This window comes from Phalacrocorax aristotelis, chromosome 15 (assembly GCF_949628215.1).
Source record: "Phalacrocorax aristotelis chromosome 15, bGulAri2.1, whole genome shotgun sequence".
NCBI lineage: Eukaryota > Metazoa > Chordata > Aves > Suliformes > Phalacrocoracidae > Phalacrocorax > Phalacrocorax aristotelis.
The window spans coordinates 17,285,810-17,299,573 of record NC_134290.1 but is presented as its reverse complement, the minus strand read 5'-3'; the positions used below and the strand labels follow the sequence as shown (position 1 = coordinate 17,299,573).

Sequence of the window (13,764 nt, the reverse complement as noted above, 5' to 3'; positions counted from 1 at the left end):
GGTTAAAGTGAAGCATTAGAAATGCTGGGCCCTAGTGGTTTGGGCAGCAAATAAAACCTTGTCGTCCATTTAAGACAAGAATCACCAAGTGCCATCACAAGATGGCTGTAAGGAGAAATGACAGAGAATGACAGACTTTCCCTGCACAACACTGACTTACCAGGGTCATGCAAGCCCCCATGAAACAGTGGAAAACTGCTGGCAGAAATTGCCTCATTCCTTTGAGAGTGCTGTGGCTAAAGAGGGTCTGAGAGTTTCCGTTAGCTGCTTGCATGAATCTCCAAGCCCCTGCTATGCCCAAAAGTTTCAGTAAAAACACTGAGGGAACTGACCTGAGCTGATTCCAAAGCTCAGGATGTCAGTGAAAATGCAGGCGATGCTGAGATAAGGCATCCAGCTAATCTGAGTCCACAGCCACAGAGACCAACGTAAAACCAGTGAGGGCATTTACGCTTTGTCCTGGTTTTGGCTGGGATAGGGTTAATTTTCTTCCTAGTAGCTAGTATAGTGCTGTGTTTGGGATTTAGTATGAGAATAATGTTGATAACACACTGATATTCCTATGTAGTGCTTATACTAAGTCAAGGACTTTTCAGCTTCTCATGCTCTGCCAGGTGCACAAGAAGCTGGGAGTGGGCACAGGGGATATTCCATACCATATGACGTGATGCTCAGTATATAAACTGGGGGGGAGTTGGTAGGGGGGCAGCAATCGCTGCTCGGGGACGGGTTGGTCATCAGTCGGCAGGTCATGAGCAATTGCATCGTGCATCACTTGCTTTGCATATTATTATTGTTATTACTACTACTACTACTATTTTACTTCATTTTATTTAAATTATTAAACTGTTCTTACCTCAACCCATGAGTTTTCTCACTTTTACTCTTCTGATTCTCTCCCCCATCCCAGCAGGGTGGCAGTGAGCGATCGGCTGTGTGGTGCTTAGTTGCTGGCTAGGACTAAACTAGACACACTTATTTGCCACCACTAAACACCCCAGCCAAATAAGAGGCAAAGCCTAACTCCACTCCACTTAAATAATTAAGTAAGATTTGTTACCTGCTGGCTCAGAGCAACCATGAAGACAATGGCCCATCCTGCCATGAAGATATATATATCCCCCAGGAGCAGTGGCCTCTGACCAGTATAGTCTATAATCATTTAAGGAGGCTGGTAGAGTCACTGAACAAAATAATTGTGTTGGAAAGAAGTTTGCATTTCAATCTGCTTTGGACCGAACATGCAGGACTGTATGTTAAGAATATGCAATCAAACTTCTTGCTCTCTATCTCCCTAGTTAGTAGATCTCACATGCTCAGTGAGAGGCTGACAGTCACGCTAAACTCACCAGCATTCTTTGTCTCCACGGTGAATCAAGAGGTATCTGGGACTTTAAGGGAAGCAAGGCAGAGCCGTAAGGTGGATCAGGGCAGACACCACATTGCTAGCTAAAAGGAATGGCCAGCTTTCCTCCCTCCTAGTAGCTCCCTAGAGGAAAAAAAAAACCCAAAACACACCATTATTTGTACAGTACATTTTACAACCTATCAAAGGCCCAGTATCCTCTGTTGCATATGGGCAGTGGAAGAGAGCGGGGTGGTGAAGGGGAAAAAGAAAGGAAAAAAAAAAGGTAGAAGAAAGATTTAATAAACTGGGCTTCTCGCTCTACATTACCTGAGTCCAACAACCTGCCCCAGCACCTACACCAGGGCTGTAAATGATGCAGAAGTTAGGGCCACAGTTCCTCTGAGCTTCTTTGGGGCACTTTTCACATGGGCTGAATGGTCATGCTTACACGTGGGTGAGGCAGACAAATGCTGACCTCAGCTTGTAGGCAGAGGAGATGCAGACAAAAGCAGTCAGACACATCTCAAGGTTGCCAGCTGGATTCTTATGTTGCAGGCCATGTGATGACTGATCTTCCAGTGCTTTTTTTTTAACCCAAATCTTTAATCTCCCTCTTATTCATTGTATATGCTGCTAAACATGCATTTCCATACTCATAAGTAGTAGTGGGTAATTCAAATGAAACCTACCAGGGCCTCAGTCCTATGGTCTTTTCAGCACCAAATCCAAGGTTATAAGTGATGCTTCACTCTAGTCACCAATATTGGGAGGAAGATCATATTTTAAGTCACTTCTGTCAAACACTATTTCCTGAGATTAACCTCTACAAAAACTTTAACGTTAGTGCTCATACTGATGAGTGGCTGATAACATTCTTAAAAGCAGACAGGGATCAATTTTCAGCTCAGTTTCTCCCCGGGCTCCCCACCCAGCAGGCAGAGTGCACACAGATACTCACATGTGCATTACACACACACACACACAAAAAAAAAAAGCCTGTGTATGCTTTAAAAAAAGTCCTTAGAAGGAAAATGTAAAATCTGTATATACAACTTCCTCATTCATATACATGTGTGTGGTCAGACTAGAGGATGAATTGTTTCAATGCCTTCAATCATTCCTATTTAAATATCTTTTATTTCTAATTGATACTTGTACCATGTTTGTCCTGTTATGTTTCTCATGTTGCCATACCTGTATTTACGCCAGTAAAAAATTTGCTGAGCATAATCATTTCAAAGGATTTTGTCATTTGTTTGAATCCTGACAAGACTGCAGCTAGGATTACAAAGATGTTGTTCAGCAGCAGGGACGTCTTCCTTCGGAGAGAAAAGACACAGTTGTGAGTACATGTGTGTCAGGTTTAGTTATCAGATAAAACATTTCATATGGCAGATCCAACCTGCCATGTGTGGAAGCTCAAGGTGGGCTGCTCAGCTCCACCACAGAACATCCTGGTTACCCGAAGCCCTACATGAGATGTCCATGTGTAGATGGCAGATCAGAAGTTTTGGTGTCTTGTTATGAAAACTGGAATCGGCACTGACAGATAATCTGCATGGCTGATACAATTAGGGTCATCTCCAACTACTAGCGTGACCACAGGGTTTCCCTGCAGTGATGACTTTATACACCCTGAAGGCATCATGAGGTCCTCCCCCAGATTCATAGCTCTTGCACTCATGCAGTTTCCCATTTGAATGGAGAGGAGTATTCCTTCAGTAAGTCACGTGTGTTTTGGTCTGAAAATGCTGATGTGTTTAAACAGGCATTTTTCATGTAATAGTACAATCCCTATGAAACTTTAGTCAGAACGTTTTCATGTGTCCCAGGGGAAATTTCTGTTGAAAGCCAGGGGAAAAAAAAGAAAGCTCTGCTGACCCATAATAGCCAGTAATTCTCTCTAGTCCCAACTCACTGTCCTACCTACTCTTCAGAAGTTAGACTTTTTCTCTCTTATTCATGATAGGATATGATTTTATTCCAAACCAGTACAAAGTGAAATCTCTAAACTTTTCATTGGGTAAGGAAGCCATATCCTTTCCAGATCTTCACAACCATGAAACAAGCGAGCTATGGAAGACAGTCCTCCAGCCCCAACCCAAACCATAATGGTGCATATAAGAGGAACAAACCACAGTGATAACACATAGAGGAAAATTTGGGGGTCAAGAAAATTTGGGTCCTATTAGTTTACATTAGTAACACTAACAGGTTTTTTTCTGAAAAGAACCAGGGATGGAGCTGTGTGTGAAAGATAGGTGAGGAGAGACAGATATTTTTCAGAGACTCAAGCATAGAGAAAAAAGCAACTGTGACGATTTAACAAATATCTCCTGAAATGTTTCAGTCAAAAAGGTGGATACACGAGACATGTGAGACATGAGGACCTGGGATGCAACAACTGCTCTTTGCAGTTGCAAGCAAGGTTTGTTTTTACAGTGTCATTCCTACCAATTCCCACAGTTTGTTTTGAAGAAAAATCCTTGGTCTGTTCCATCATGACTTCCTATTTAAAATGGTGGCAGAAAACTGGGCACAAAACTGATGGTGATTATGTAGGTGGTTACTGTGATACAGAGTTGAGCTGAAATCCTTGCAGATTGATGAGAAGGTATTGCGGGAGAAAGAGCTGTTCCCTGGTGGGTTTTGAGACATGAAACACTGCCGTATCAGGCAGTTTCTCTCTGGCAGCTCAGAATGTTAATGGCAGACTGATCTGTGATAGAAAACATGTTTCATGATTTTTAACTACAGTGAGTATTGTGCTATATGGCTCATAATTCCTCTTACACTAATGGAAGCTGCAAAGCTTAAATTAAAAACCATCACCCTCTTACCTTCTCAACACGATGGCTATAGGATCAGCAACAACAGCCCCAGTGATTCCTCCCAGAGGATGTGCAGAGACAGTGAAAGACCACAGCAGCAGTATCACGTTGCTCTCAAGGGAAATGCCTGTGCGCTCCAGCCAGGTTTCATTCATGAATGTCTGGATGTACTGAAAGGGAAGGACCAACATACAAATGAAGGACACTGAGGAATGTAAAGGCTTCCTCATTAATATATCTGTTTATTCTGTGCTCATGCCTCCAAACCTTTGGTTGAAAACAGCCTCCAGTTCTTAGGTGTGTTTTTAACAGAGGGTTAAAAGTGTAAAACTGTAGCTGTTGAAAAGTTGTACTTGGTTTGTATCTGTATGTAGCTATCTTGGATAATCTAAAAATTTATTTCATGGGTCTAACTTTGAATTTAAAGGCAAAAGTCAGTTTCAAAGGATGCAGGTTGAAAAATTTTAGAATTTTATTTCCTAAAGTAGTTGAAACAAGGCTTTTGAATGAGTTCCTGTGACACTAGGTCCTGCTTAAGGGTGGCTCTTGACAACAAAGTCCTGTACCTCAGATGTGAATTATACAGAGGGAACGACACATCCTTCCCTTCTCACCCTCAATATTAGCAGACTGCATATTTTCAGTGGAAGGCTGCTGTTTATAGCCAGACTGAGGACACTAAGGAAGTGTCTGTCCCAGGAGGAGGCTCTCAGACTAGCAGTACTTACTGAAGTTGGAGCATTGATGATGGAGATGTTGTAACCATATTGGAAAGTGTCACCAATCCCAGTGGCACATATTGTCAGAATCAGGATCTTGCTCTGAAGCTGAAGAAGATGGATAGAAAATGGATGGCTTCCTTGCACAGAATAAAAGGGTACAACAGATATTTGGTCCATTCACACTCTGAGTGGTGTGACGTGAATATTAGAATAGGCTACAAATGTTGTCATAAAATGGGAGGTGCCAAAGGCAGAAAAAAACCCCAGATTTTTAAACTATCTCACTCTACTGCTGCATAGTATTAATAATCCATTGTCATTCACACAGAATTTGGGACTATTTTGGGGCAAAGGCCTGCAAATGCCTTTGGTTTAATATTTAACGTTTACGCTTACAAGAAGTCAGTGCAAAGACCAGTAAATAATGGTAGAGACTGATGTTATGGCTTCAATTAATTCAATGCATTACCAAAACCTGTATTCACATGATTAATTATTCAAGAAGTATTGCCAAAGTTTAATGACTTCTGTCTCATATCTAACTAAGCTCTATTAGATGGAGCTTGTCTGTGACATTGGGGATTTTCTCATGGCTATTTATATCCAGTGTATTTCTGATTCATTGGCATGCTATTTCTTCTACCTTTTCATGGTAATGACACATATTTTAGTATGCTTCACATATTGTACAGAGCAGACAATGTCTCTGCTGAACTTTCTCAGACAGTTGTTCCTACACATTCTTGTGATTAGCAGTCTATAATTGTGTATTCAGGCAGAATATTTTCTACATTTTCAGTATTATGGGTAAAATATGGACAGACAGAGAGTCCTGTGCTGTATTCTGGTTTCCTTGGGGTCATTTCTTCATCAGTATTGTCCATTGCTTATATTGCTGTCTAACACCTCTGCCATGCCTGCGGAAGCACAAGCAGGTGAATGGGGCTGCTTCATGCAGCATTGTGGCATCGGGGTGTTGGTATAAAAGTGAGGTCTCTTGCCTTTCTGAAGGGTGTAGAACAAGCTGTCCTGGCTGACAGTATGGGAACTGAGAGCTCACTGGCAGGCTTGTGAGCAAAAATATGCATTTTTCTTCCCGTTGCAGCAAGATGCCCTGAATGTATAAATGGGTGTCCCACATCAGAACAACACCAGGGCTAACATCCAGGTACACTGTGTAGAAACTTTCTAAAGAGGTTTGTTGATCTTTCCTCCTCTGTCATGTTTGTAAGATTCAGGTCATTCTTGCCACTATTGCCTGGGCACTTTTTTGTACGACTCTGCCTTCAAACTGACCTACAGCTTCTGTAGAACAGCACAGCTGAGTGTCAGCAGCATCATGTCTCCACATTCACCTCACTGTCAGTGAACATCCCTTCCTCGTTGCACACCACGCTGTTGGTTGGTCTCCCTCTGTGTCATCTCCCCATCCTTGTCCATTCACACCTATTTTGTGCCTGTGCCTTTGGTTTCCCTATCTGTATGTCAGAACCTGTGACTGGCAAACTGTGCCCCGATGGTGCCCTTGGACTGGGAGCACTGTCCCATGTCTCAAGGCCACTCTGAGCTTTCTGGGGGTCCCTGGCCTTTAGCCTGACTCCTCCTGCACAATGTTCTGTCTGGCCCAGGGTGAGGATGGCCTTTGCCAGCCCCTTGCTTGCAAACTCCTCTCAGTGGGACCGTTCTATGGGTGACATGAAGAGCCCATGCTCAGGCTTGGCTGTTCGCCTGCTAATGCAGGGCACCTCAGGCTAGACTGTGTTTTGCTACATGAATATGACCCCATTGACCCTGAGAAGAACTTGGAGAACCCAAAGCTGGGGAGTTCTTTCTGCTCTACCTACTCATTTATTTCTTAAAGAGCCATCTACCAAAGAAAATTAAAGTTTTGCCTAGTCTCACAATAGCTCTAACATCACAAATTCAAATTATCTTAGATTTTTCCTTTCCTCAGAGCCTTCTCATGTAAATAATTTCCATACCAACCTAAGACAGGATGCTGTCCCTGGACAGAAATGAAGCCAGACTCTTCCAACCCTGCAGCAAGAAGAGGCTGAGCTCTCTCCTGTCCCAGTTAGAAGCGGGTATGTTTTGCTTGCACTGTCCTTGGCTACAGCACTTCCCTGTCTTGTTTCTGAGAGTTGATCTAAGTATTGTATACCTGGTATCTCTGCTCTTCCCAGTTATTCTAGTTCCCCAAGTGAGAGAGATCTCCTCTCCCTACAATAGCACATTTCTTTTTTAACCACAATGCCTAGAGATGTAACACTGCTCCTGCTCATTTCCCTGCCTTCATTATAGAGTACATCCCCTATCAGGTCCTGTATCACAGAGCTCTTTTGTGGACATGAGCTAAGGGAAAATGGTTTGCTTCTCCCTTCAGATGCCACCAAACAGTTCTGTGCTCAGACATGAGCTGTATTTACAGGATGACCTTCCCAAACCTTCCTTAATGCCCGGCTTCTGCACTATTGTCCCAGCCACTGTGGTGGCATGCAGCTGCCAGGAGAGCCATTAGTCTGTCAGCTTTATCCCAAGGACTGTGATGAGTTGGACAAATACTTCTACAGAACCTGATAGTACTTACACAGCCTTATAAAGATTCAAATTTTTTAAAAAATGCTATGTCAACAATAATAGTAAAATAGAAGTTTTTTACTAGTCTCTGCACCTGGCTTATCCTCTTTGGTAGGTTTTCCTCTGTCTGCCAAAGTCTCTAGTACTCTCAAAAGTGCTCTAAAGGACTATTTGAATCTGCAGCATAAGAATGTGTATTTAGTCACCCATTATATTAGGATAAGACACTTGACTTGGCAGGTGTTTTGCCAGCTGATATACATTCTCAAAATGAGGCTACACATTCATTAGCCAGGCAGTTGAATTCATTTTTTTGGAAGTACATGACAGTTTGGGGAAATGATTCTGCAAGATCCAGAGCTGCCTAAATCCTCTTGAAGACCAGTATGGTTTACAGCATAAATTCCCTCTCAAAGCATCTGGTACAATTGCCCAGTAGTGCTTGTCTGATTAAGTGTGATCAAAGAAGAAGTAAACTACAGATTTTTTCCTGACTTTATTTGTCCTGGAACCCAATCTAGGATCTGAAAGACAAACCAGTCTATTTGCCTTGGTCCTGTCAGTGACAGGAATGAACGCACCCCAAACTTTCCAAGTCCCTCATTATGGCAAGCATTTTCACCATACTCCTGTCTATGTTCAGGTGACATACAGGCAATGCAGCTGTTGCTGACAAGGGACTGTACACTGAAGCACAGAAGGCTGCAGGCCTGTTGCTTCTCTATACCCTGGCATAGAGCAAACAGCCACACAGCACTTGGTTTTGTCACTGATCAACCATCTCTGGCTTTCATTTCACAGGAGGGATTTGCTTTCACATATGCCATATGACTTTTTTTACATCTAAAGTGCATAATACATAATATGTATTATATTGTATATCATATTAAACTGCATATTACATAATATGTAATATATCTACATAATATGTAGTGTTGCAGGTAGACCTTGTGCTAAGGTGGGCATGGGAGAGTAGGCTGCTGGGGAAAGAATGAGTATCTGATCAAAATGTTCTCCGTTCATTTTGAGTTGTCACAACCTCTCGCAGAGCATTATCCTTCTTTAAGTCATCTTCTCCCTCCTCTCTAAGCCACAGGGGGAGAGAGAAGAGCCCTTCTAAGGACAATGGGGGCTGGTGTGGTCTCACCTCGAGTGCTGTGTGCAGTGCTGGGCGCCACAGGACATTAAGAGTATAAAGCTACTAGAGAGTGTCCAGAGAAGGGCCACAAAGCTGGTGAAGGGTTTAGAGGGGAAACTGTATGAGGAGTGGCTGAAGTCCCTGGGTTTGTTCAGCTGGAGCAGAGGAGGCCGAGGGCAGCCCTCATGGCGCTCTGCAGCTCCCTCCCAAGGGCAGGAGGAGGGGCAGGGCTGGTCACTTCTCTCTGGTGACCAACGCCAGGCCCCGAGGGAATGGCAGGGAGATGTGCCAGGGGAGGGTTAGGCTGGGCATTAGGAAAAGGTTCTTCCCCCAGAGGGTGGGGGACCACTGGAATAGGATCCCCAGGGAGGCAGTTATGGCGCCAAGCCTGGCTATATTAAAGAAGCACTTAGACAACACCGTCAGAGACATGGTATGAATTTGGGGTTGTCCTGTGCAGGGACAGGAGTTGGACTGATGATCCTTCCAGGTCCCTTCCAACTCAGGACATTCTGTGATTCTATGATTATACATACGACTCTAACTGGTGTTGTGCTTGGTAGGCATTGATCAAGGAATCAACTGAGCTTCACCGTAGTTGTTCACAGAGGCATGATGGAGGAGCCTTCGTATGATGGATTTATGTCACACCCTGGGAGTACAAAGTTGAAACTCACTTCTTTTTTAGTATCTTGGTTAAAAATTAAATAACTCTATGCAGTAAAAGCCCTGCCCCTACTCTTGAAGGCTCCAGCTAAATTCTAGTGAGTCAAGAAGGTTTCATCCCACTGTAATAGTGACTTCTTCGGTGCTCTCTCATCTTTGTCTTTTGGCATATCTTTCACTAGCATGTGAGTTCCGTACTCTTCTGTTGTTAACTAACCATCATTTAATCAGGTCAGAGCAGCTGACAGGCATTGTGTAGCGGGTTTGACTCATGTGGTAGCTGCTTATTGTTCCAGAAATGGTTCCCTTTTTCCATGTAAGCTACAGAAGGCAGCAAGGCAGCAGTAACAGCAATGACAGTTTTGCTTCTTTCTGTAAAATAGAAAGACACTCCCTGGCAGTGAGAAATGGTGTATCCTCATGAACCCTAGAGACAGGGCCCAGTGGAGATGGAGGCCTATTGCATTGCCAGCAATAATAGCATAGCTGATGTTTCACATAATATCTGGCCTTTAGGAGTAATCATGGTATTTTAACATCCTTTCATCCTGCAGAGTGTAATTTGTGAGGGGCCTGACAGATTTCAAAGTATTCAAAATAAGTTAAACTTTTTTTTTAAATGCCTCTTTGTCCCTCCTCAGATTTTACTATGCCTGTACAGAAATTTAAACCTGTTCCTCATCACAGAAGGATTCTCTTACGAATGCGTAAGTAGGGATGTGGTGCTACATCAGCTGCAGCCACTAAGTGGCAGGAGAAGTACAAACTTTCCTGTATTAGGCTCTGAATCCAACATGTCAGCAGTTTGCTGCCTGTGGCGTGTGGCAGGAGTCAGAGGACTACTTTTAACAGCTTCCCAGACGATAACTTGTTCACTGGGGAAATAGACATAACTGTACATAACTGTACAAGTTAACAGCCACTGACGTATAGTTTAGGCAGCATGTATCACAAACAGTAATGCATTCAAAAAGGAAACCCCTAGTTTCTTCTTGCTGTCTATTTTGAATGAGACCAGGTTTGGGTAGATCTCTTCTAGGAAGAAAAACACATATTCTGTATTAGTCAAGAGCTTTCTCCTTTTTCCTAGCATCTTATAAGCAGGGACCACCTAGTGCATGTCTTTGTCCCCTCAGATGATGGCGTACAGGAGTTTCAACCTGCAGCTGCCCAGGTGGAGTGTCCCTGGTTGTTCTAGTCACTGAGATGTGTCACGGGAGCTTTTGAGGTAGATGGGCATTATTCCATTTCTAGCTCCCTAGACAGAGGCCAGCATGTCAAAGCATGTCTCTAGTTGGATAAGAGGCAAAGGAGTGTAGCTCATCCAGGCAGTCTGGTCTCCACCTGTTCCCTAGGCCTAAGTACCATGAATCTGATCCATCTGTCTTATTTCTGTTGCAGGCAAACATAGAAATATACTTTTCTGCAATGACCTGGTCAAGGACTGCCTCCTTAGACCATTGCATTGTCTTATTTTTCCAAGGCAATTATGTGCATGTTCTTCTATTTAACAAAAGACAAAGGCAGTATTCATCACAGTCCAAAGGAAATCCTTGAGGCACTGGACACCAATGCACAAGGACAGAATGAGAGAAAACTCATTCCTGCTGCTTTTATGTGGTGGTTAAAGCAGAGAGCTTGCAATGAAGTGAAGCAAGTGTCTATGGCAGTCTGGTCAGAGAAGGGAAATAGCAGGTGAGCTTACAGCAGCTCCAAGAGATGAGTGAAGTCCTGTGGGTAGGCAGAGGGATGCTGTGGACTGTGGCACAGGCTGTTCAGAAGCCTCCCTGTTCCATAAGGGGCATAAATTGGCTGTTGCTATGGCTAGATCTGTGTGTGCAGCCAGCTAGCTGGAAGTGGGAGAACCTGGAGGTTGTCCTCTGTCTTTTCTAGTAACAGCCACCTTGTTGAGGAGTGGATGGATAGATTTTTTTTCTCTTACATAGCATCTATATGACTTGTGCTTTGATGCTGACTGGTGTTCACATTGGTTGTTTCTAACTGGCTTCCCACTGCACCTTAAAAAAAAATAGCATTCCAATGTTCAGTCCTTAGGATAAGTTCTCACAATTTCAGAGTCACAGCTGGTGTAGATGAGAAATATCCAGTCTCAGGGTCTGTCACCAGAGTATAAACACCACACTGTAGTTACCCAAATTCCTGGCTTTGGGAGCTATCACATAAACCCAGAAGGTTTCCAGCACCGCTACGGGGACCTACCACCCTCTTCCCTCACATACTTTTTCAATGAACTCAAATCAAGGTGAACTCATAATTAAGGTGAAATATGATGCCATGAGCATGGAAGAGTAGTTATTTGGAGAATGTGATGGCAGTCTCTCTCTGTAATTATCTGACTGCAGGAATAAGCAGTAATCCTACCATTAGGAAACACCATCAACACCTACTCTTTGATCTGCCATGCATGGAGAGGTTCCTATGTTTTAGAGTGTTTTCACTCCATGACCCTCTGGACCAATTGCAATTGCACTGCAAGAGGAGAAAAGGGGCTCCATTTCCATCTGTGAGGCTTGGATCTACAGGATGAATTCTGCCTACAAACACTACACTGTAAATCACAAGACAGATTTGGAGCTGTTCCCTGGCTGGTTGTTGGCTATCTCCCAACCTCTAGCCTGCCTATTTCTGTAAACCATTCTCTCTTTCCTGTAAGGACCATCACAGTGAAATACGAAATACCTCTGTCTGCTAGTCCTGACTCATGCAGGACTTGCTCAGAATACAGAACACAAATAACATCACCTACAAACAAGCAGCTTTCTCAAGAAACAGCCAGCAGATCTGCTGTTTTTATGGTGAAAGCAGTGTTTATGGAACTTAGCTGTTAAAACGGATTTTCTTTGTAGGAAATGAGTGCCCTGCTGTGACACTATTATTCTGTTCACTAATGTTCCTTAGAAAAAAAACACAATTTATGTAAGTTCAAGTGTATAAGATCTTCAGGAAGTGGACTTCATTGCAGAGGTTTCTCAGGGCAGGGACCCATCGCTGACAGAGCTTCTGCTACCACACAGTCACTGGGATGCTTTCCAGACCAGCAGGGATACATGGGAGCTGAGTCCTCTGAGGACACGAGGGCTGATACATCCAAGAGATCTAGCTGCTTTTTTTTTTTGCCAGCTAGGAATTTTGGATGTCAGAAGAATGGCTCTATGTTCTGTGCATTGGATCAGCAGTCTGTATCTTCATCCTCCTGATAAGGAATAGAGCTTCTGTGGGAAAACTGAGAAAGCCCAAAATACTAAAAATAACTTAAATACCCTTTTCTCAGTCCATTGTGAGCTGTAGGTCATGCTGTGGCTGAACTATTCCCTTTCCTTCCTTCATTGGTTGAAATTGGGTGACCTGAAGGCCAGAGAGAACAAACTGTTTGGTGGAACAAAATCTCTATTCCTGTGTGCAAGAGAAGAACATTTAGACTCTGCCAAATGGCAGTAAATGTTGCTGAATGTTCCTGTCAGAGGAGAGGAAGGTATGTGCAGCAATGTCAGAGTGTCAGACTCATCCTGATTTCCTATTTAACACTCACTTCAGATAGAGCTTTGTATTAGAGCTGTCCCCTGGCTTACAGAGAGGCACCTGGACTAGGACATATAGTCCTGCCTCTGGAGAAAACCAAAGTATAAATATGGTATATGACTCCTTGCAGAGGTCTTCAACAGCTGACAGCATGCTCAGTTGTACGTGCTGCTATTGTGTAGCTGAACATAGATCTCTTTTTATAAGAAACAAGCATTGTTTTTCAGTTCTCCTGTTGCTTTTGCCACACTGCTTATGAAACAGATGTTACAAAATAAAGGCCCTTGAAGGTTATTCCCCACTGACAGCTGTGGGAGGTGACCTATGGTGTAGAGGACAGATCACAAGGCAGAAGAATTTAACAGGAATGATTAAGTACTGGAAAAAAATAACTGTGCAGAGACAGACGTTTCCTTGCTTGATGTTTTCAACTCATGATCAGAAGCGGTTTTGGAAGAGGTGCTTTATTTGGATATGTGATCAGGCTCTGCTCAAGATTTAGGTGAGATCTTCTTTCTCATGATATGCCAGATACAAAGCTGTAATTTTGAACTACAAAACCCTAGGAAATTAAAAATAACATAAACTGATTTACAGCAAACCCTGTGCAAACCACATGTCCTTAGAGGGCTAAGCTCTAAGTGCTATCTTTAGTTTCTTTCTAACAAACAAATTAAAAACCCCATGCAATTCTGTTTGATTCACTTACTCCTGACTTTAGCCAGTACACTGTATAGTTAGCTGATTTGGACAGGAAATCCTTCAATGAAGGAGAAAGAATTTATATATGGCCATTAAACATCAAAAAGTAAACATTTCAAGTGCCTCGGGCAGTTATGATTACACAGCTTATCTATGCACAGCAGCTTCATGGAGCCTTGTTTCCAAACCTGGAGCAGAAACTCTTAGTGACTACCCTGTGCTGGATCTGGAGCTCTTGGC

The 13,764-nt window shown here is 43.2% G+C and overlaps 1 protein-coding gene across 1 annotated transcript in view; it reads right to left on the bottom strand.

Annotated features, from left to right (window-relative positions):
- The window catches only part of LOC142065032 (uncharacterized), a 48,927-nt gene that overhangs the window by 30,926 nt on the left and 4,237 nt on the right, over positions 1 to 13,764 (bottom strand). The window contains 5 exon segments of the mRNA XM_075110750.1: positions 1,676 to 1,823; positions 2,543 to 2,667; positions 4,189 to 4,349; positions 4,908 to 5,006; positions 7,561 to 7,605. Of these exon segments, the coding sequence (XP_074966851.1) occupies positions 1,676 to 1,823; positions 2,543 to 2,667; positions 4,189 to 4,349; positions 4,908 to 5,006; positions 7,561 to 7,605 (578 nt within the window).